The following is a 22,006-nucleotide window of genomic DNA, read 5'->3' on the forward strand; positions in this document are numbered from 1 at the left end:
ATGTTTAATAAGAACTCGCAAAGTCCAAAATATATTTTTAAAGAATATTTAATTGAAAAAATGGGGTAGATAAATTATATGAACAAATATAATAAATGTAAACAAAGTTTGAATCCTGGGGACCTTACGTCAAGTGACGAATTGTCAAAATGCACTAGAGTCCACCACCTGATATTTTAAAATCCACCTTGAATCTACCTTGAAATTCGCAACCGACGAAGCAATGCCACAGCCCTCATTTCCCACATGTTTTTCGATGTTGTGCGGTTTAGTTACATGCTGTGCCATTAATTAAAAACAAAAAGATACAGAAAAAAATCCTAGGAAGTTCCATGTTTTCAGAATGCCTAAAGAACAGTTTCGTGAAGCGGATGTGATAAAAAAAATGTAAACATTCTTTGAATTTAATACCTAATCGAACTGTTCCTCATTATTCTCATTATTTTCATTCTTCCAATAGTTCCCACGTATCGTTCAATATCGACAGTCCCCAGCAGATTCAACAGGAGGCACACATTCATGTCGTAGCAAAGAATCTCTACAACCAAAATGCAGATCGAACTCCAGTGGCGTATGGAGTATTAGACAGACGTATGGGAGTGAGCCAAAAGGACGCCATTTGCGAAACATGCAAAAAAGGTTTAAATGACTGTGTGGGACATTTTGGGTACATCGATCTGGCGTTACCAGTATTTCACGTTGGACACTTTCGAGCCACAATTACAATCCTCCAATCAATATGTAAAGTATGTTCGCGAGTGATGTTGAAAGAAGAAGAAAAGAAAAATTTTAGCACTCGGTTGGTAAATCCCAACTTGTCATACCTTGCGAAGAAATCTATCCATAGCCAAGTTTTAAAAAAGGCAAAAAAAAATACCAAATGTCCCTATTGCAACAGTCTTAACGGCCCTGTGAAAAAAGGCCCGGGTCTAATGAAAATAGTGCATGAACCGTTTCGGGGAAAGAAACCATCTGATCCACAGGTCACAAATGCGCTACATGAGATGCAAGCTGCAGTTGAATCGAATCGTGAGCTTGCCCAAACCGTCGTGGGACCATCTTCGTTGTCCAAAGAACTGAATCCGGTAGAAGTTTTGGATCTATTTAGAAACATACCAAAGAGCGATGTCCCACTGCTTGGTATGACATCTACGTACTCCAACCCGGCCGATCTAATTGTTACGCGAGTTTTCGTACCGCCGGTGTGCATTAGACCTTCCGTAGTGTCAGAAGTAAAAGCAGGCACTACTGAAGACGATTTAACAATGAAACAGAGCGAGATATTGCTCATCAGTGACGTCATTACAAAACATATGATGACTAATGGTAAAATAGAACTTATTCAAGAAGATTGGGACTATTTGCAACTTCATTGTGCACTGTATTTCAACAGTGAGCTCTCTGGCATTCCACTTTCGCTTATGGTAGGTTAGGAACTAAAGTACATATACTTCGTACATCCTGCAGAGCATTCATGGTTCATTTTTTTTCTAGCCGAAGAAACCCACGCGTGGAATTGTCCAACGGTTGAAAGGTAAACAAGGCCGGTTTCGGGGTAATCTGTCTGGAAAACGAGTTGATTTTTCAGCACGTACCGTTATTTCACCTGATCCTAATTTGATGATCCACCAAGTGGGCGTACCGGACCGTGTGGCAAAGATTCTAACCTTTCCCGAGAAAGTGAATTCGGCCAACATAACGGTATGTATGATATTTATTTAATTTTACTTTTTTTTTTCTTTGGCTCAACAACCGATGCCGGTCAAGGCCTGCCAACCCACCACTTGTGGGGTTGGCTTTCAGTGACTTATTGATTTCCCCCCATAGCAGGATAGTCAGTCCTACATATGGCGGCACGGTCTATTTGGGGCTTGAACCCATGACGGACATGTTGTTAAGTCGTACGAGTTGACGACTGTACCATGAGACCGGCTCATTTTACTTTTACTTTTTTTCATATTTAATTTTACTACTTATTACTTAATTTTTTATGTTTTTTTGCCAGCGAATGCGACAACTAATCCGCAACGGCACGGAAAAACATCCGGGAGCAAACTATGTTCAACAAAAAGGTAGTGCGTTCAAAAAATACTTAGCGTATGGCAATCGCGATAAAGTGGCACAGGACCTGAAGTGCGGTGATATTGTAGAACGACACCTTATTGACGGCGATGTTGTGCTGTTTAATCGCCAACCGAGCCTGCACAAATTAAGCATTATGTGTCACGTGGCAAAGGTTCAACCGCAACGTACGTTTCGCTTCAATGAATGTGCCTGCACTCCGTATAACGCTGATTTTGATGGAGATGAAATGAATCTGCACCTACCCCAAACTGAAGAGGCTCGCGCTGAAGCGCTTGTACTGATGGGCAACAAATCTAATTTGGTGACTCCACGCAACGGAGAGCTGCTGATCGCGGCAACGCAAGATTTTATCACTGGTGGATATCTACTGACACAGAGAGATCAATTCCTCACACTTGAACAGGTCATGCAATTAGCCGCCTGCATGTTATCCGGGCCAGACTCAAACATGGTGATTGATTTGCCAAGACCAGCTATTCTTAAACCACGAAAATTGTGGACCGGGAAACAGATATTCAGTCTCATCCTCAAACCAAATAGTCAGTCCTGTGTAAACGCGAACCTGTATACCAAAGGACGCAACTACACTAGAGACAACGATATGTGTGTAAAGGACTCTTGGGTTATAATACGAAACTCGCAATTGTTGTGTGGTGCAATGGACAAAGGTACACTTGGTTCGGGTACAAAAAATTGTATATTCTATGTAATATTGCGTGATTTTGGCGAAGAATATGCCATTAAATCGATGTGGCGCTTAGCACGGATGGCATCGTACTTTATGATGAACCATGGGTTTTCATTTGGTATCGGCGACGTAACACCGAGTCGGAAGCTGCTTGAAGAAAAACAAAAGCTTTTAGAAAATGGATATCGAAAATGTGATGAATATATTGCAGAAATGAAGAAGGGAACGTTGCAGTGTCAACCGGGTTGCACGGCAGAGCAAACACTCGAAGCGGTTATGCTAAAGGAACTGTCTAGTATCCGCGAGCTTGCAGCAAAGGCTTGCTTCAGAGAGCTACATCCGACAAACAGTGCACTCATCATGGCGCAATCGGGCTCCAAGGGATCGAACATCAATATCTCCCAAATGATTGCCTGTGTTGGACAACAAGCCATCAACGGCAAAAGAGTACCGAACGGATTCGAGGACCGTGCGTTGCCTCATTTTGAAAAGTTTTGTAAGTATTGTAAAGTAGCATGAAACCACCAAATATGGAAACTGTATGTCTCTAATATTACTGTAGCAATCGTAGTACTGTGTAATGTTCCCATTTTTTCTTTTAATATTTTCCATAGCCAAAATTCCTGCGGCTCGTGGTTTCGTACAGAACAGCTTTTATTCCGGCTTAACACCAACGGAATTCTTTTTTCATACCATGGCTGGCCGAGAGGGTCTGGTTGATACTGCAGTGAAAACTGCCGAAACGGGTTACTTGCAGCGACGTTTGGTAAAATGCCTTGAAGATTTAGTAGTACAATATGACGGAACCGTACGGAACGCTATTGGGGAGGTAGTCGAATTTTCATACGGTGCTGATGGCTTGGATCCGGTCTACATGGAAGTGAAGAACAAACCGGTGGATATTGAAAGACAGTTTATGCATGTACGAAACATGCTTCCATGTCGCGATGAGATTCCTTTACGAGGGGAGGAAGTGCTAAGCGAAGGAGAACGCATTCTTTCCAAACCACAATTTTCTAACTGCCGTCAAGATTTTCGCAAGGAATGTTTGTAAGTATTTACCTTATGACTATGGTTGAGCTACTATGGAACTGTGGGTGGTGAATACATACTATGGTACTATGCAGAAACATAGTATGGTAAGTAATATGACGTTTTATCGTATCACACTTTTTATTTCGTGGTATGACGTGGTGTTGTAGAGATTTTCTGGAAAAATTCGGCAGACGTTTGTGTACACTGCAACGGCTTTATCGTAACGGTCCTAGGGTAACGACGGAAGTTCAGCGGACCACAGCTGGTCAATTGGAACAGTTCTTGTTGCAAGTACGAAATAAATACAACAAGGCCGTAACCGAACCAGGAACAGCCGTAGGTGCATTGGCGGCTCAAAGTATAGGTGAACCCGGTACGCAAATGACACTGAAAACGTTCCATTTTGCTGGAGTTGCATCAATGAACATCACGCAGGGAGTGCCTCGTATTGTCGAGATTATTAACGCTACTAAAGCCATTTCTACACCAATAATAACAGCGGAGATCGAAAACAACACCAACATGGAGTTTGCTCGCAAAGTAAAGGCTCGTATTGAAAAAACGACACTGGGAGAAATTTCGTCTTATATCGAGGAGGTGTATAAAATGAATGAGTGTTTTCTTCTCATTAAGCTCGACCTTGGTCGCATTAGAGTGCTGGGCTTGGAAGTTAATGCTGACACCATACGCTACTCGTAAGTATGCTTAAACTGTTGTCTATTTAACGGTGCTAAACAAGGCTAATTAAACATAATTGTTCCCAGAATTTGCACATCAAAACTAAAGCTGAAGCAAGAGAATGTGGAAGTATATGGACCATCGCTCATTATCATTCGGCCTGACAGCAGCAAGCACAGCCACAGCTTGAATGCGGAACTGCAACGGCTCATCACAGCAATACCAAACGTAGTGGTTGCCGGATTACCGCAAGTATCTCGCGCAGTTATTGCCGTCGATGATTCCCGCGGCACGCCCAAGTATCGATTATGCGTGGAAGGCTGTGGGTTACGTGATGTGATGGGCACATATGGAGTGATCGGAAACAGAACTAAGAGTAACAACATTTTGGAGGTGTACCAAACGCTAGGTATTGAAGCAGCGCGTACTACCATTATGACTGAAATTACTGAAGTAATGGAGGGGCATGGTATGAGCGTAGATCATCGACACATCATGCTACTCTCTGGCCAGATGACATCGAGGGGTGAAGTGCTTGGAATCACCCGTCACGGTCTGGCGAAAATGCGCGAGTCCGTGTTTAACCTTGCATCGGTAAGAAACATAAATTGTGATATTTCTACGCAATTGTTTTTTTAGAGCGTGAGTTTAAACTTAACTAAATTCTATCAATGTTCTATAGTTTGAAAAAACAGCGGATCACTTGTTTGATGCTGCATACTATGGCCAAACGGATTCAGTGGATGGCGTTTCGGAGCGTATCATTTTGGGAATGCCTGCATCAATTGGTACTGGATTATTCAAACTAATTCATAATCACAGCAATACACAACTTGAGTCGATTAGTTGCCCTATTTTTAATGTGGTATAACCTTAACCATAACTCCTGATAAGAGTTTCGTATTGTAGTAGTGAGATTCTAACAACAGCGATAGTTAGATATCATTAGTGGTACCGCGCCATCTAACACAGATAACATCCCGGAGCGTACGCACAGATAATAAAGATATAACTTGATGATTATCAACCAGACTGAACACACGTGTTTTATTGAGTACCACACGTATCACAAAAAATGTAATAAAATAAATCTAATCTTTCTTTAATACAAGCATTTAAAAAGCTAAAATTTACCAGAACATAACTTTTCCATGATTTCATGATTGTACGTTGAGTGCAGCATTAGTCCCAGCACTCCGGCTCGTGATGCCATTGCCTGACGAATTTGACGTTCCTGTTCGACGAGTTCATCCATTTTTAACCACTGTCGAACTCGTTCAAGATCAATTTCTGCACGTCGTATTTTTTCCCATACATAATGTTTGAAGCAAGATTTCTTTGGTGCCCTGTAAGAAAATGAAATGAAAATTTGAGCATAACTGTTTTTCTTTTTGTTTTTGTTTATCTTAACATTTATACAATCCTACCGGCAAAATTCTCCTGTTAGTTCAAATACATTTCGTACTAAAGGGCAACCACAGACGTCCGTATCATTGATTTTTGGGTCCTTGCAGTGTTCTGGGCATAACACTCGTAAACGTTTGCAGTATGTCTTGCTAGCCGGATTGTAGAAATCACAGAACATTGAATTGCCGTCAATTCGTGTCTTGAAAATGCTGCCAAAACTTGCCTGACTCTCGTATTTGTTGAAACATTTCTCCATATGGCGAATTGCAGTTTTTGAATGAATCTCATGACCACACGTTATGCAGTACATTGACATTTCATCCTCCAAATCAGCATTTTCCAATGCATTTGGATCCAACGTGCACCTCTTTGCACGTTCAACCAGCAGATCCAACTCAGCATGTCGATTATCCAGCTCTGCCAGAGTAGCTCTAACTATCGCTTGCTTCATACGAATTGATTCAAGTGCCTTCTTGTTTTGTTCTTCACCAACAGCTGGACTAAGAGACCACTCTTGAATACGTTGAGGTAAAACCTGATAGATTCGGCTCGTTGCTAACTTCATGCCACATTCATCCGAACAGTACTTTGATTGGGGTCGGGCGGTCATAATACACCCGGGACCGTAGCATTGTCGTTCGCCTTCCAATGCAGGGTTACAAAAAACCTCTGGAGTAACAGACCGTTTTCGCTTTTTGTTTCTTCCTCCTGCTTTTATAGCTGCTCGCTCCTTCTTCCGGGTACTTGAGTTGCTGCAAATACGCATATCGCAACGCTGCTTTCGGCCGTTCTTAGTGAGACCCAAACAACCTTCACAGTTACCGCAATTTTCGGCAAGGCAACCGTCGCAGCTACCGCAACGCTTCTCAGATAAACCACCAATGGGAGTTTCCTTCTTTTTTTTTTTAGGCTTTTTTTCTTCCGGGAGCGGGATTGGACCAGGCGCTGGGACCAAGCGGAAAACGGTCTGTAAAGAAGGGTCTTCTTCTTTGCATCGCTGACAGTAGTAATGCTTGATATGCTTGGCTTCCTTTTCTGACACATTAATACAATCTCCATGGTACCATTCTTCGCATGCATCGCAACAACTAAAACGTAAAGGAACAAGAGCATATATTATTGTATTAAACAACGCAAACCGTTTCGAACATTTATCCATACATCATGAATCGCGAAGAATCGGAAGATCTACACAAGCAGTAAGCTTGTCCATCTTGTTTATAAATAGTGGCAATCTTGCTTTTCCTTTCAGGCAAGTCGAATTCCTTAGCTATTTCCTCTTTCTGTAAGTAACAAGCGAATTCCATATAAACCCATTTAATTTGAGTAATTACGTAAGATCCAACGGAAGAAACTTATAACATACGGATTTTTTCTTTCTCTTCTTTTGTTCACTCATTGTGTGCTTATTAGAATTTTAATGTGTATAAGTTACGCTGAGCGCAAAAAACACGAATATGCGATTAATAGATTGATTTGACAGCTAGTTAGGCCCGTACAAGGTGTATGGATATTAGGAGGTGAAGTGCTTCAGAGCAAATTGACATTTCACGACTTGACATAACAATCAAGATCTATTAAGGAGAACAGGTCGATGCAAAGCCCATTGCTAGGTTGCCATTTTCAGCTCGTTTTTGACAGTTTCATGAAAAAGTGTTTACAAACAAATGGCTAATAGTTAACGCACAAAAGTGGACGAATTTACTATTAGGAAGGTTATATTGGTTAAATTTCTTGCGGTCAATCACTTCTGAAGAATAAAGGAGAAGTAATTGCAGTCTACTCTGCATTCAGAAACATTGATAACCTTTTTCATTGTTTGCCATTCCGTGACCACAAACCACTACCGTTTGCAACGGTCCTGCTGGAAAAACGAAATGTTTAACATGTTCCACTGGGTTAAAGAAGTCCTTTTTACTTTCAATTGAACACTGAGAGTAAAATGAAACATCCAATCGACACACACTGGTACAATATGCATACCGTCATTTACTTATAACCCGGCTACGAATGATAAATGAGATCCTTGGATTATATCAGTCATGTAATATTCTAATTTGTTTCTAATTCTTCAAATATTCTACCAGGAATTGAATGTAAAATGCTGAACAAAACTCTCATTCACTCCATAGCAACGTCCATCGCTAAACATAAACAATGTTCACTTTAACTGTCAAAATTTTCCCATGGCCCAAGTGACAAAATCGACATGTTTTCTCGCTCTCACAGGTTTACTGACCTATTGGGTAGAATGAGAAAGCATGTCGATTTTGTTGGTTGGGGGCTTTCTGTCAATTTACTCTAAGCGCTTCTACCTGTTCTCTTTCAAGGACTCTTTCAATTGTGTCCCAAGCGAGTAAATTTATCACTTTTCGGTTGTGTTTTCGATTGATATTTCGTGCACGATTTCACAAACGAAACAGTGTACGAGATTCAGACTTTTTTCGGCACATAACTTCAACCGCGTGTTAGCCATGTTTGCTATCTTCGTTGCATGTCTAGCATTAGACATTTTGAGATTAAATAGTTTTTACATTGTTGATGTTTATATGAATGATACTTTACGAAAAAACTCAACGGATTTAAATGCAAACTAAACATAATAGTCAAAAAGAAATACAAATGACTTGCTTCAACGCTGGGCTTGGAGAGCGAAATCATATATTGTCAGTCATATATTGCTAGTGGTGTGATGAGTGCATAGAGTGAGTCCATAGAAAAATCATCAAAGCATCCAGTTTGTTATGGATCTAACTGTCAAACCAGGTTTTCTTCCTATTTTCGTTTTTAGACGTCAAATTGCACTCGATAACCCCACCTAATACAGGTGGTCCCCGAGATACACGGTTAATGGGGACCGAAAACGACCGCAAAATACCACGTATCTCGAATTTCCGCGTAAGTCGAATCTCGTGATTTCCAATCAAAATATCACAAACTTTCGTGAAATTTTGCACGTAGGGGGTGGTTTTCGCCACTAAATTAAATATATGATATGTTTCTACTGAATTAATCCTTTTTAAACAGTATTTTATATTCGTTCAATACGGAAATTATTTGGTATTTCACAATGGATGTGTCAAATCAGTACAATTTGCTCAAAGAACTGTCAAATTTGGAAAACTGCGTATCTCCGAATCCGCGTATAAGAGGTACCGTGTATCTCGGGGACCGCCTGTATATTATCAGCTCACATTGTTCACATGATTTTAAATTCCCCAAGCGCCACAGATTAAGCTTAAACGACTGGAAAATTGAATATCCATATAAAAAAATGAAAGCTCCACAGCTTCATTGGTTTGATCAATAGATGGCGTATTACAACTCATCATTATATTGCTATCCTGTTCTTGCAATGTGTTTCGACAAGTTTCATCTTATCATGACCTATATAGCCTTATAACTTTCTGAGCAAAAATCTATGTGAATGGTCGTGTGGTCAGATACGTGGGTATCAACACCAACGACCATAACTCAATTCTCACTTGCTTCAGTACTGGTGGTTTCCGTTGGAGTTAGTAATTAAACAATTGTATCGCCGTTCTAGTTCTAGCGATGCATAACTTCAATGCGAAACCAACCATACAACAGTACAGAGGAAATGAGAAAGCTCTCTTCCAAGCGATGAAGCTCAATTGGTTGGTGTATGCCACCAACAGAGAGAGAGCGCCACCAGCTTTTTTGCTATTTTTAGAATGAATGAGTCGTTTGCCGTCTGCTAAACGAAGTCTTTCTATATTCCGTTTAGGTAGAGAACTTGAGTCGTTTAGAAGCCGTTTAGTGGTCGTTTAGTGGATTTGTGGCACTTGGGTCGTGCATAACCAGATCATCAAATCTTTTGTTAACATATCTCATTTTGCCGATAAAATCAATAGACACACAAAAATGATCGTAGATAATAAAGATATGTTATACAGCCTGTTCCCGAGTTACACGGTTCTCGACTTACGCGGATTCGGAGATACGCGGTTTTCTAAATTTGACAGGATAAATGTCAAATCAGTACAATTTGCTTCAAGTTCGGTAAAAATTGCATTTTTTCCAATAAATTGCAGCCGCTTAAAAGCCAGAAATATTAGAATTTTCTGCACGAATCATACTAAATAAATGATAAAGTGTATTAAAAATACTAAATTAAATAAAAAAAACTACTGGTAATCAATAGTATATCAGCCAAAAAACGTGAAATTCGACTTACACGGATATTTGAGTTACGCGGATTCGTCGGGAACGCAGAAACCGCGTAACTCGGGAACAGACTGTATTTGTTATGCTTTGAGTGCGGAAACCATTGGTTAACGATTTTAAAATGACGTAGTCCTTCAACCATGGCGACCTCCAAGGTGGATTTAAGAATATCAGGTGATGGAATCTATTGCATTTTGACAATTCGTCACTTGACGTAAGGTCCCCAAGATTCAAACTTTGTTTACATTTATTATACTTGTTCATATATTTTATCTACCCCTTTTTTTCGATTAAATATTCTTTAAAAATATATTTTGGACTTTGCGAGTTCTTATTAAACATTAGAACATGGATTAAAGTGTGTTATTTTGTTTTATTCCATGAATTTATTCCATAATTCATTGTGTTTTTGACATTTTTGGTGATAAAAATTAAGAAAACATTTTTTTTTTCTATTTTCATATTGATTCCTTATTATCTACGAGCCGCGTGGACAATTTACGTGATATTAGAACTCATACCCACATGATTTTAAATTTCGTGGACAAAGAAATCATCAAATCTTTTGTTAATATATCTCATTTTTTCGATAAAATCAATAGACACACAAAAATGCACATAATAACAAAGAAATCTGTTCTATTTGCTAAGCTTTGTGTGCGGAAACCAATGGTTAACGGTTCAAAAATGACGTAAAGTCCCTCAACTATGGCGACCCCCCAAACGCCCTTATCCACCACCTGATATTTTTAATCCACCTTGCATGTGACACTCATTTCGTCGCCAAAGTGTTCATTTTACAGGTCTTTTTGAAAACTGGTATACCATGACACTCACGAGCAAAATAGACTATGCTCAAGGTGGAATGTATAATGAGGTGTAGTTATAGCGCTTTTGGCGATCCCCCCCCTGGGCTCCGCTTTTGACAGATGGTATTCCGCTTGCATATGTATTGATGGATTGTTTACGTTTTGCATGGTCAATATTTGGTGGAGATCAATTTGGGTGAATATTTTCGTTTATAAGAACACAGCCCGTGATTTAAAATGGAAATTTTCCTTCGAGAACAAGAAGCGTTCGCCAAACTCGGAAAACTAACTGTCAGTTTTCTTCGTCGATTCTTCTTCCACCTAGCTGTCAAAACGGGCTTATAACTTGACCTGATATCTTTACGGTCCTTGACTATGCTACAAAAATTCGATCGTTCCGCTTTGTATGGGGAAAAATCCGCGACGCATTGAGCTGCGGAAATTCTCGAATATTAGAACAATTCCATAAATCAAGGTTGATGGTTTTGAAAAACGTTAAGTTGGTAAATGTTTTGGTTCTTTTTCAATATTTTGGGTGATAAAAAATAATATATTAAATATTCACAAAAATGGTTTGCCTACATTAAATACTGAACTCGATGGGAATCGACTTCATGCAGGAGTATGAAAGAAATAGTTATACTGTCAGTTTTACGTGAGCGCCTATCGAATTTTTTCAATCGAAAAATTGTGCTGAGGCCGACTGTATTTCGCTAGCGTCACTCAAATCACTCAAAAAATACACTCATTTTGCCGGACGGGCAGTGTCTCTTCGACCAATGAGTTACACCCTCGCGCGAGCCCTCCCCCTCCCCACCCGTAACGCACGGTGCGCTCCGCTGTTCTCAATGTGTTCGTGTTCTTTCGAGCCATGCTACCAACCATCCAAAGCTTGTTGTTCATTTCGTTTTTCGCTTGCTTTCATGCATTCCCACGATCGCAAATACGCACTTATTCTAACAACAAACACAAACACAGTCATTTTTTATTACATCAAACACTTTATTCCAACATAAAGTACACTTTCACAACACATTCAGAATCTATCATATTCACGAATGGCGTCATACTGTAAAGTACCGGGTCGAGCCAGGCTGCGGGAAACTTGTCGACAATCTGCGTTGCCTCTGTTCAGCAAATTCTTACCTGTCGATGCACGCACTGCATGTGCGTCTGTGCACACTGTTTATTCACTTCACACTTTACCAAAATACACCGGCGCACGAGACTTTGAACGAAATACGCACCAGCGCACAAACACTGCGCGCGGGACTTAGAACAAAACGCGCACAACCATCTCCGGCAAAGCGTCGCGCTGTACTGGTGGTTTTGTACTAGGCATGGGACAATTGTGCGAGACCTATGCCGCACACTCAGTTCATTATAGTGTGCGGTTGATCGCCGCACGCGAAAAAGTGAACGGGTAGGTCTTCCGCACGCATACAGAACTAACTGAAATGTGCTCTGAAAGAGATGCAAGATAACTGTCGGTGTCATAGACTGAACGAAAAAAAAACATTCGTTTTGGGTCGGCAGAATTTGTCACACACAACGACACAAGAAGATCGATCGCACTTTGCGCAAGAAAGAATGCACATATTGCTAGCGTGGTCAGATTGATCAATCGCACACAGCCGCACAAAAAGAACTCCTGCCGCACACAGACCCCATTCTGAGTGAGAAAGAACACTCATAGCCGATGGGTCATTCGCACACAGCCGCACGCGTGTTCAGTTGGGTCTGTCGCACACTACCGCACAAAAAGAACTCTTGTCGCACACTGCCGCACGCGCGTTCTGTTAGTTCGGTCGCTCACTGCTGCACGCGTATTCAGTGGGGTCAGTCGCACACTACCGCACGAAAAGAGCTCTTATCGCACACTGCCGCACGCGCGTTCAGTTAGTTCAGTCGCACACTGCCGCACTCGTATTCAGTGGGGTCAGTCGCACACTACCGCACAAAAAGAGCTCTTGTCGCACACTGTCGCACGCGCGTTCAGTTAGTTCAGTCGCACAAAAAGAACTCTTGCCGCACACTACCGCACGCGCGTTCAGTTAGTTCAGTCGCACAAAAAGAACTCGTTACGCGCACAGCAACATAAAAAAGAAAGCTTGTAGATTTTACTCATTTATATTAGCTTTTGTTACAAATCAACTTAAGTATATACAGTTTGTTCTCGAGCTACGTTTTCTAAGTTCTTGTGTGCAATTAGTATAATTGGCTCAAAGGATTCTCAAATGCAAGATAAATTACTGTTTTACCAAAAATTTTAGAGCCTCTTAAAAACCAGAAATTTTCAAATTTTCTGCATGAATTGTGATACATAAATGGTTTAATGTAAAAACCTAGTTACCTAGTTATGTATGAACCGCGTATCTCGGACTGACGGTATTTATAATTAAAAATGCAGCCTTAAAAGCAATAACTTTTTGTTCTTGCATTAAAATCTCGATAAAATTAAACATAATATTTAAAAAAATGGTACTTAGCTACAATTGAGCGACTGACCTACCGCACGCGTTCAGTTCATCATACTGAACGAACTACATCGCACGCGTTCACTGAAAAGAATCAAATTGCCCAAGCCTATTTTGTACGCGTAATAGGGGAGACACACGGAGCGATGGTTCGATGCTGTAGTGTAAGCGAGACAACACGATGTGACGAGCAGCTCCAAGTTGTTGAGCTCGCTGAAAGAAGACACACACATTCACAGACGGCTCGTCAAAGCACGGTATTTGTATTGGTGTTAGTGAAGCGCGCGTGTAAAACAGAATGCGAACTCTCATCGCAGCGCGTTTCTCCTGGCTTCCTCAAGCTTCCTCATATCCCTCGGCCTGAATCGCTCAAAATTTGGGCTCTCATTGTTTGCGTGGGCAGGTTGGGCCATAACATCGCCCCCTTTAACCTTTAAGTTGGCAACCGGATACCCGGGTATTTTTTTCAACTTCGAACTGCAATAACTTTTGATTCATTGCTTTTATTGACCTGAAATTTTCCGTAGCCTTCCAACTTTTAAGTTATGATTTTTTGGTGCATAAGTTGTAATTTTAAACAGCCTGTAAGTATTTTATTTTGATTTTTTTTAACTTTACCACGTAAGTTGGCAACCAGCATACCCGGGTATTCCATACATTTTGTATGGAGAATGACGTTTCTCTTCTTCCTCTTTTCGTATTGTGCTTATTTTTTAATCAAATTCAGGCGATTCCAAATTTCAATTCGACCGTTATTTTTATAATAAAATGAAAAAAAATGTATGAATAAATGAAGTAGAAGAGAATATATGGTCGGCATTACTTGCATACAGCATTAAAATATAGAAAACATTGTTTACCTATGAAAATCGTTAATTTTTTGCATCAAAACGTGTGGAATACCCGGGTATGCCGGTTGCCAACTTACGTGTGTAAATCTGGTTGCCAACTCTACGGTTAAAGTATGAATGCATCGAAACTTCGCGGAAGTTTTCTATTCCTAGACGAACGGCGAGGTGAGCGTATCTTACGATGATTGCTTCCCGAAGGTGCAACCTGTGCCGGGGAGAATGGCTGGGGTGAATGAACCGTGCGCAATTCCTCCGTTGTACTGCTTAGCGGCAAAGGCTCGTTCGGCACTGGTAAACTCCATTCACCCAACAGAATGTCGATGGGTAGTTGTGTGGGCTTCTCACTATCCTGTACCAACTGATGAAGTTCTTTAACTGATCTTTTCCTGATCTGATCTATATGTCTCCACAGCATTCGACCGTCTCGGCTGGTTAACTCATACATCACCGTTCCCAGCCTCCGTAGCACCTCAGCGGAGACCCATTTCCATGTGTTTCGGTAGTACTGCTTGGTTGCAACAACATCTCCTGGCTGGAGCCCTGCAGTGGTGATTTCTGTTTCCTCTTCAACAACAGGAGGCCGACTTAATAGCTCCAAGTGAGTCCTTACGGGGTACTTAATGATGATTTCCGCCGTTGTTGTATTCCCCTCAAGCGCTGGATTTGGCGTGGTGCGATACGCCTGCAAGAATGTGTCCAACGCTTCATCCATAGATGTGCCTCCCGTTTGTATTTTCTTTAGAGCCCGCTTCAATGTGTCGACGAAACGCTCCGCCTGTCCGTTGGATTGCGGGTGAAATGGCGCCGTAGTTACTTGTCGGATCCCATGGCACTCGCAAAAGTTTTTGAATTCCTGACTCGTAAAGTGTGGCCCGTTGTCACTGACAATACTCAGGGGCATGCCAAAGCGTGCAAATAATCCACGTAATATCGCTACCGTGGCCCGTGAAGTTGTTGTGGAGGTTTTCACAATCTCTGGCCACTTTGAGAAGGCATCCACAACCACAAGAAAGTAGTCGCCTAAAATTAGCCCCGAATAGTCCACGTATAACCTTTGCCATGGACCAGAAGGTTTTGGCCACGGTGTCGGTTTTGTTTGAGGCGGTGTCTTTGCTGCTGCCGCTAATGCCTTACAAGCGGCCACGTACTGCACTATTTCGTCGTCTAATCTTGGCCAGTACACGTAGCTTCGTGCGAGAGATTTCATACGTTCAACGCCTGGGTGGCCTCGATGGAGCTGTTCTAGACAATGCGCACGCATATCTTCCGGTATCACTAATCTTTCGCCAACGAGGATGCACCCTTCGACGGTCGATAGCGCTTCTCTCCTGACGGGAAAACGTGCCAACTCTGAACCAAAACTAGCATCCCGTGGCCAGCCTTCCTGAATATATAGATAGACATTCCGCAGTAATGGGCCCGCTTGCGTACTTTTCTCCAAATCTCTAAAACAAAGAGGAGAGGAATTAGAAATCGCGTTCATATCTACTGTAGACAAACAGAATCCGAACTGTCATGTGTCAAATGACACACGTCAAATGACACATATGTACATACCTTTGCATTTATACAAATGTCAAAAAGATGTGAACTGTCAAAAATAATAAAGAAGTTAATTCACGCTGAACTGTGAACAGAAAAACACGTGAATCTGTGTCTGCCGTCCTTACGTCCTTATGTTCCTAAGTTCAGCTCGCCTCCTACATCTCAGAAGTGGGATACGATAACTAGATAAAATTCCACGCAGTTTCTGTGTTTGTGATTGTGTTTGAAATCCTGCGGTTCGAAATGGCCACGAAAGAGGAAATGCTGTGCGCGCTCGAGTACGCCAAAGTAAATGTACCAACGACTGCTACAATTTCACAATTACGTAAATTGTACAATGCAAACGTTGGAAATATCGATGAACCAGGCGTGTTAAGTAATGTTCCCACGGATATTGAAACCTCGAAAGCAGAAGGTAAATTAGCATTGTCGACCGAGCTGGTCAATGCTGAGAACAATGGCGCCGCCATTTTGCGTAGTGCTGTAAGGCATGCTGAGAACAATGCGGTATCGCATGATTCAACTTCAGTCGGAACCCTAGAAAATGCCACACATTTGGTTCCAAACCCAGTAAACACCGCTCCAAGTGTACATGAAGAGATAGAGCTTCTCAAGAAAAAACTCGAAATACTTGAACTAAAGCAGCGAATTAGTCTCCTCGAAGCTCCGGTTGTTACACATACAACGCAACAACCATTATTCATCAAGTTCAATGAATTTGTCGATGTATTCAGCGGTGACAAAGGAGAGCATGTTGACCGATGGTTCAAGGAACTTGAGCGTACATTTCTCCCCTATCGCATGGATGGTACTATGAAGTTCCACAGTACACGCCAATTGCTTACCGGTACTGCTGCTTTGTTTGCTAAATCCCTAGACATTACAACATATCATGAGTTGAAAAACAATCTGATACAAAATTTCGGCACAACCACATCTTTAGAGAATGTGTACAAACAACTGAGAGGACGACGTCTTGCACGAAACGAACCCGTCATAAGGTATATTTTGGACATGCAAGCTATGGCATGCGATGTACCCATCCCAGAAATGGATTTAATTAATATTATCATCGATGGACTCGGTGATCCCATCAACGAGGCATGGATTAGATTTTCTGCAAAATCTATGGGCGATTTAAAACAACTGCTGAAAAGATATGAGGAGATTCGTCCACGTAATGCTGCCACACCATCATCATCAGGGTCCATCTGCCAGCCGTTAGGATCATCGAGCAACCAACAAAGTGAAGTAAGATGCTACAACTGTTCGAAATTCGGGCATTATAAAAGTTCCTGCCCAATGCCGCGTAGACCACCAGGATCGTGCTTCAAATGTCACCAAGCTGGACACGCTGCTCGTAATTGCCCGAACAACATAATCATTCCATCGGCAGCAGCTCATCACTCAGTTCAGGATAACGTACAGCAGGAAACATTTAATACGGATCTAGAAGAATTTCAACAGGTGAGTGTTGCCTTTAAAGATCAAAAAGGTCAGAGTAGTGTGATGACATGCATACGTTCTCTTCTCGATACAGGAAGCCCAGTGAGCTTTATAGATTCTGCTTTAGTGCCCAAAAATCTTTTGCAACCACCTTCAATTTCACTATATCAGGGACTCGGAAACCAGAGATTAGTCGTCTGTGGGGAGGTGTCATGCCAAGTCAATTTTCAGAAGAATCAATTAGAACATCCATTTATTATCCTACCCAGTGAAAGTATTGCTTGGCCGATGATCATAGGTCGTGATCTATTAAAATTTTTTAATATTTTTCTTTGTCAACGCAATTTGTACAATGAACTCAATAAAGAAAATCTCAATCCTAATAGCGATGTATGCATGTCTTCACCTGCTCACAGTATTTCGTTGGCTCAATATCCACTAGAATCAAAACCGACTAAGCTAGAAAGACTATGTCCTGGAGAGTATCATGACACTCAAAGTGAGGCATTTGCAGAAATTTGTGCTATTGATTTACCTGACGTGAATGACGTGGAAGAATTAAAAATAGGCAAACATATTAGTAGCGATGAGAATACTGCTCTATTCAGTTCCATTCATCAAAATTACATTAATTACCCGCCTGATAAAATCATTTCACCCGATCATAGAATGAAAATTAGTCTCATTCATGATATGCCTCTATATACAAAACCTCGCCGATTGTTTTACGGAGAACGGAATCAAGTACGAGAAATAGTAAACGATCTTTTAGAAAAAACAAATTATTCGTCCCAGTAATTCGCCATATGCCTCGGCACTTGTTTTAGTAAGAAAGAAGAACGGAGAAATCCGTATGTGCATTGATTACAGACCTCTTAATAAAATTACGATCCGAGATAATTTCCCCTTGCCGTTGATCGAGACATGTCTAGAGCATTTGAGTAATAAACGAGTTTTTTCTCTGCTGGATCTAAAAAGCGGCTTTCACCAAGTAAAAATGCACGATGATTCCACTAAGTATACTTCCTTTGTGACTCCTGATGGCCAGTATGAGTATCTTAAAATGCCTTTCGGTTTGAAAAATGCTCCTTCTGAGTTTCAACGTTTCATCAACACGATACTCCGGGAATTTATCGAAGCAGATAAACTAGTTGTATATCTAGACGATATTATAATTGCCTCAACGGATTTTAAGTCTCATTTGAACACACTTAGTGCCGTCCTTACAAAAATACGACATAATGGGTTGGAGCTTCGACTAGACAAATGTCAGTTTGCTCAACAAGAACTGGATTACTTGGGGTATAGAGCAAATTAATGTGGAATACGCCCTAGCGATAGACATCCCAAGTAGCCTTAAGAAACTCTATTTGATTATTAACAGTTTTTTAAAGCCTTTAAAAATCAAATAGAGTTTCTTAAGAGAATATGACATTTGCCAGCGTTACATCATAACGACGTATTCCGTTACACTCGTTTTTTTTCGATTCGGGTTACTATAACACACAGTGTTTTTCAAATTTTATGTACACCATTTCCAATTTATTCAATATTCGGAAAATCATTTTTCATTCTTATTTATGTAATAATGCGTATTTATTTTTACACCAAACTATTTTTTTATTAACTGTTTGAAAACTATGTGTTTTCTTTTATTCCTCTATTTGAAGCTGCGGTGATAATAAAAAAAGAATTTAAAAATAAAAAATTAATATTTCATATTTTCAAATAATACATGTGAAGAGTTTGATAAAGGGTATGAAATATTTGCAAATGAGAAATTTTTTCATAAAAATGTATATTTTCTTGGGCAAAATAATATGCTCTTGATGACGATAATTTTTGAGACATACTGTACATGGTCACGTACATGGCGCCTCCATTTCTTATGTCAAAAAGTTCGTCAAGCTTCGTGTGTGTAGCTTGTGTGTAGATGGCAACAAAACCAAGCGTCTGCGACAACTTTTATCAGCTATTGTTTAATTTGTGTGTCATCATGATTTTATAACAGGTCAGTGTATCGATATTACCATTATCTTCACATGAGCTACATAAGTTTTATATTCCGCAGCATATTTGATTTGGATAGCGTTTGGACATCATGCTTTTCGTACACGGCTGCAGCTGACCTCCATGCTGATATAATGGAAGAAACCCATGGAATGAAAGAAACTTATGTGATACAGTGACAATATGCAGTGACAAAACGATGAAATGTCGAATAAAAGTATTTGTGGTGAATTTATGCATTTATTCCATGAAATATTAACACCTTCTGTTGTAACTTAACGAAGATCTAGCAAATGCATATAGAATGAGACAGAGCAATACAGCCATCTCTGTCGATTTGTTCGTTGAGTTTGATATTTTTCGTTAAAAATACCGGCGAAATTTGAATTTTTAACGAAGCCAGGAAAGCGTTACGCAGTGTTGTAAGCCCTGAAATTACTGCTGTATGGAAAGCTAAAAGTAATACTTTTAGGCATACTTTTAACGGTTTCTTAACAGAATTGTGCTACTTGGGATATAACGGCTATAAAAAATTATCCTATGCCAACAAATACCAAACAAGTACGAAGGTGCTTGGGACTTTTCTCCTATTTTCGCAAATTTGTCCCTTCCTTTTCCAACATAGCAAAACCCTTGACCAATTTATTGCAAAATGATAAGCGTTTTGAGTTTGATTCATCTTGTGAAGAAGCATTCTGTTCGTTACGTGACAAACTTATACAGTCTCCAGTCTTGGCAATTTTTGATCCGAAGCGTGAAACGGAACTACACTGCGATGCCAGTTCTTCTGGTTTTGGAGCAGTTATATTACAAAAACAAGATGATGGAAAATTCCATCCTCTAGCATTTTTCTCTAAAAACACAACAAAAGATGAAGCTAAGCTTCACAGTTATGAATTGGAAACGCTTTCCATTATATACGCATTAAAACGATTTCACGTTTATGTCCACGGAATTCCGATCAAAATCATAACAGACTGTAATTCACTTGTAGAAACCCTTAAAAATCGTAATTCCTCTGCAAAAATTGCTCGATGGTCGCTTTTTCTCGAAAATTATGAATACTCCATCCAACATCGTTCTGGTGCTTCAATGTGTCATGTCGATGCCCTGAGCAGACTGCAAGCTAGTTGTGCTGTTCATGAAATTGATTTAGATTTTCAATTGCAATTAGCTCAAGCGAGAGATCATGCTATTGAACAGATGAAGTCCAAGTTGGAGCTTGGAGCTGTTGATGGTTATACATTGCAAGATGGATTAGTGTATCGAGAATCTCCAACCAAGGGACTTCAACTGTATGTGCCTCATGAGATGATAGATAACATCATTCGACATACCCATGAAAAGATCGGCCACTTAGCAGTAGATAAGACATGTGACAAGATAAGCAATCATTATTGGTTTCCTTGTATGAAGCCTAGAGTGGAACATTTTATAAGAAATTGCTTGAAATGTATAGTATATTCCGCCCCTCCTCGCATCAATAATAGAAACCTGCATAGCATCCCTAAGGAAGGAACACCATTTGATACACTTCATATTGACCATTTGGGTCCCTTGCCATCAGTAAGGTCGCAGAGGAGATATATTTTGGTGATCATCGACGCTTTTACAAAATTTACTAAAATTTATGCTACTCGCTCGACAAATGCTCAAGAAGTGTGTAACATTCTCAATCAATATATGTCTTATTACAGTCGACCGAAGCGAATTATTACCGATCGAGCAACATGCTTCACTTCCAATCTTTTTGAAAACTTTCTTGAAAATAATGGCATTAAACACGTCTTAAATGCAACATGTTCACCTCAAGCGAATGGACAGGTCGAACGAGTTAATCGCATTCTTCGCCCAATTCTTAGTAAACTCTCAAATAGTCCTGATCATTGTGATTGGAGTTCACATTTACGCGCAGCCGAATATGCATTGAATAATACCAAGCACGCATCTACAAATTTCGCCCCTTCTATTCTCCTTTTTGGCGTCGAACAAAGAGGCCATGATGTTGACGAATTGACCGAGTTTCTTGATGAGAAAAAAAAATACCGATATAGCTCGAGACCTAGATGAAATTCGTAATAAAGCGTCAGAAAACATAAAAAGTTCTCAGGAAATTAATGAAACCTACTTCCGTAAAAACCACAAACCCGCTCCCGAATTTGAAATAGGTGATTTTGTCGTGATAAGAAACGTTGACACCACTGTGAACCAAAACAAAAAGTTAATTCCAAAATTTAAAGGGCCATACATTGTACATAAGATTTTACCTAACGATCGCTATGTTATTAAGGATATAGAAGGTTGTCAGACAACCCAAATTCCATACGATGGAGTTTTAGAAGCTAATAAATTAAGAAAATGGATAGAACCTTCCGAGGTTATTGAGACCAACGAAACTTAACGGCAACATTCACTTAAAATTAGATTTAATTGAGGGCAATTAAATACTCAGGATAGCCGAGTTGTAGACAAACAGAATCCGAACTGTCATGTGTAGGCATTAAACGTCAAACGACACATATGTACATACCTTTGCATTTATACAAATGTCAAAAAGATGTGAACTGTCAAAAATAATAAAGAAGTTAATTCACGCTGAACTGTGAACAGAAAAACACGTGAATCTGTGTCTGCCGTCCTTACGTCCTTATGTCCCTAAGTTCAGCTCGCCTCCTACACTACTGACCTTAAATCCTCCTCTAGGTTTAGGCTGGCAATCACATATTCGGCTTCAGGCTTTGCGTGGTTCCTTATGAGTCGCGAAAGGATATCTGCATTTCCAAACAT

The 22,006-nt window shown here is 40.4% G+C and overlaps 3 protein-coding genes across 4 annotated transcripts; 2 read left to right on the forward strand and 1 right to left on the reverse strand.

The window, feature by feature from the left end:
* Positions 1 to 221: 221 nt before the first annotated feature.
* LOC121592472 (DNA-directed RNA polymerase III subunit RPC1) lies at positions 222 to 5,513 on the forward strand. The gene is made up of 8 exons (XM_041913943.1): positions 222 to 387; positions 461 to 1,424; positions 1,495 to 1,701; positions 2,006 to 3,269; positions 3,388 to 3,823; positions 3,976 to 4,503; positions 4,573 to 5,080; positions 5,169 to 5,513. The coding sequence occupies exons 1-8, from the start codon at positions 344 to 346 to the stop codon at positions 5,355 to 5,357; spliced, it is 4,140 nt and encodes a 1,379-aa protein (XP_041769877.1). The 5' UTR covers positions 222 to 343; the 3' UTR covers positions 5,358 to 5,513.
* On the reverse strand, positions 5,507 to 7,400 carry LOC121592473 (CXXC-type zinc finger protein 1-like). Of its 2 annotated transcripts, XR_006004670.1 has the most exons (5): positions 7,260 to 7,400; positions 7,055 to 7,176; positions 6,117 to 6,981; positions 5,914 to 6,042; positions 5,796 to 5,832 (listed from the first exon to the last, which is right to left on the reverse strand). XR_006004670.1 is itself a non-coding variant. In XM_041913944.1 (4 exons), the coding sequence occupies exons 1-4, from the start codon at positions 7,290 to 7,292 to the stop codon at positions 5,610 to 5,612; spliced, it is 1,446 nt and encodes a 481-aa protein (XP_041769878.1). In that variant the 5' UTR covers positions 7,293 to 7,399; the 3' UTR covers positions 5,507 to 5,609. The 2 variants fall into 2 exon arrangements, 1 of the variants encoding a protein (XP_041769878.1); XM_041913944.1 differs by having other exon boundaries at positions 5,507 to 5,832; positions 5,914 to 6,981; positions 7,260 to 7,399.
* An 8,451-nt stretch (positions 7,401 to 15,851) lies between these two features.
* LOC121592984 lies at positions 15,852 to 18,700 on the forward strand. Its single transcript, XM_041914967.1, has 2 exons — positions 15,852 to 17,230; positions 17,304 to 18,700. Exons 1-2 carry the CDS (start codon positions 16,007 to 16,009, stop codon positions 17,313 to 17,315), a joined length of 1,236 nt encoding a protein of 411 aa, XP_041770901.1. The 5' UTR covers positions 15,852 to 16,006; the 3' UTR covers positions 17,316 to 18,700.
* Positions 18,701 to 22,006: the final 3,306 nt, after the last annotated feature.

This window comes from Anopheles merus, chromosome 2L (genome assembly GCF_017562075.2).
Source record: "Anopheles merus strain MAF chromosome 2L, AmerM5.1, whole genome shotgun sequence".
Classification (NCBI taxonomy): Eukaryota; Metazoa; Arthropoda; class Insecta; order Diptera; family Culicidae; genus Anopheles; species Anopheles merus.

Bases quoted from the DNA above. Each gene is read 5' to 3' on its own strand.
- LOC121592472 (XM_041913943.1), top strand. From the start codon at position 344: ATGCCTAAAGAACAGTTTCGTGAAGCGGATGTGATAAAAAAAAT. The intron at 1,702-2,005 runs GTATGTATGATA...TTTTTTTGCCAG, and splicing joins TGAATTCGGCCAACATAACG to CGAATGCGACAACTAATCCG. The intron at 3,270-3,387 runs GTAAGTATTGTA...TATTTTCCATAG, and splicing joins GCCTCATTTTGAAAAGTTTT to CCAAAATTCCTGCGGCTCGT.
- LOC121592473 (XM_041913944.1), bottom strand. From the start codon at position 7,292: ATGAGTGAACAAAAGAAGAGAAAGAAAAAATCC. The intron at 6,982-7,054 runs GTATGGATAAAT...TTTACGTTTTAG, and splicing joins GATTCTTCGCGATTCATGAT to TTGTTGCGATGCATGCGAAG. The intron at 5,833-5,913 runs GTAGGATTGTAT...ATTTTCTTACAG, and splicing joins CTAACAGGAGAATTTTGCCG to GGCACCAAAGAAATCTTGCT.
- LOC121592984 (XM_041914967.1), top strand. From the start codon at position 16,007: ATGGCCACGAAAGAGGAAATGCTGTGCGCGCTCGAGTACGCCAAAGTA.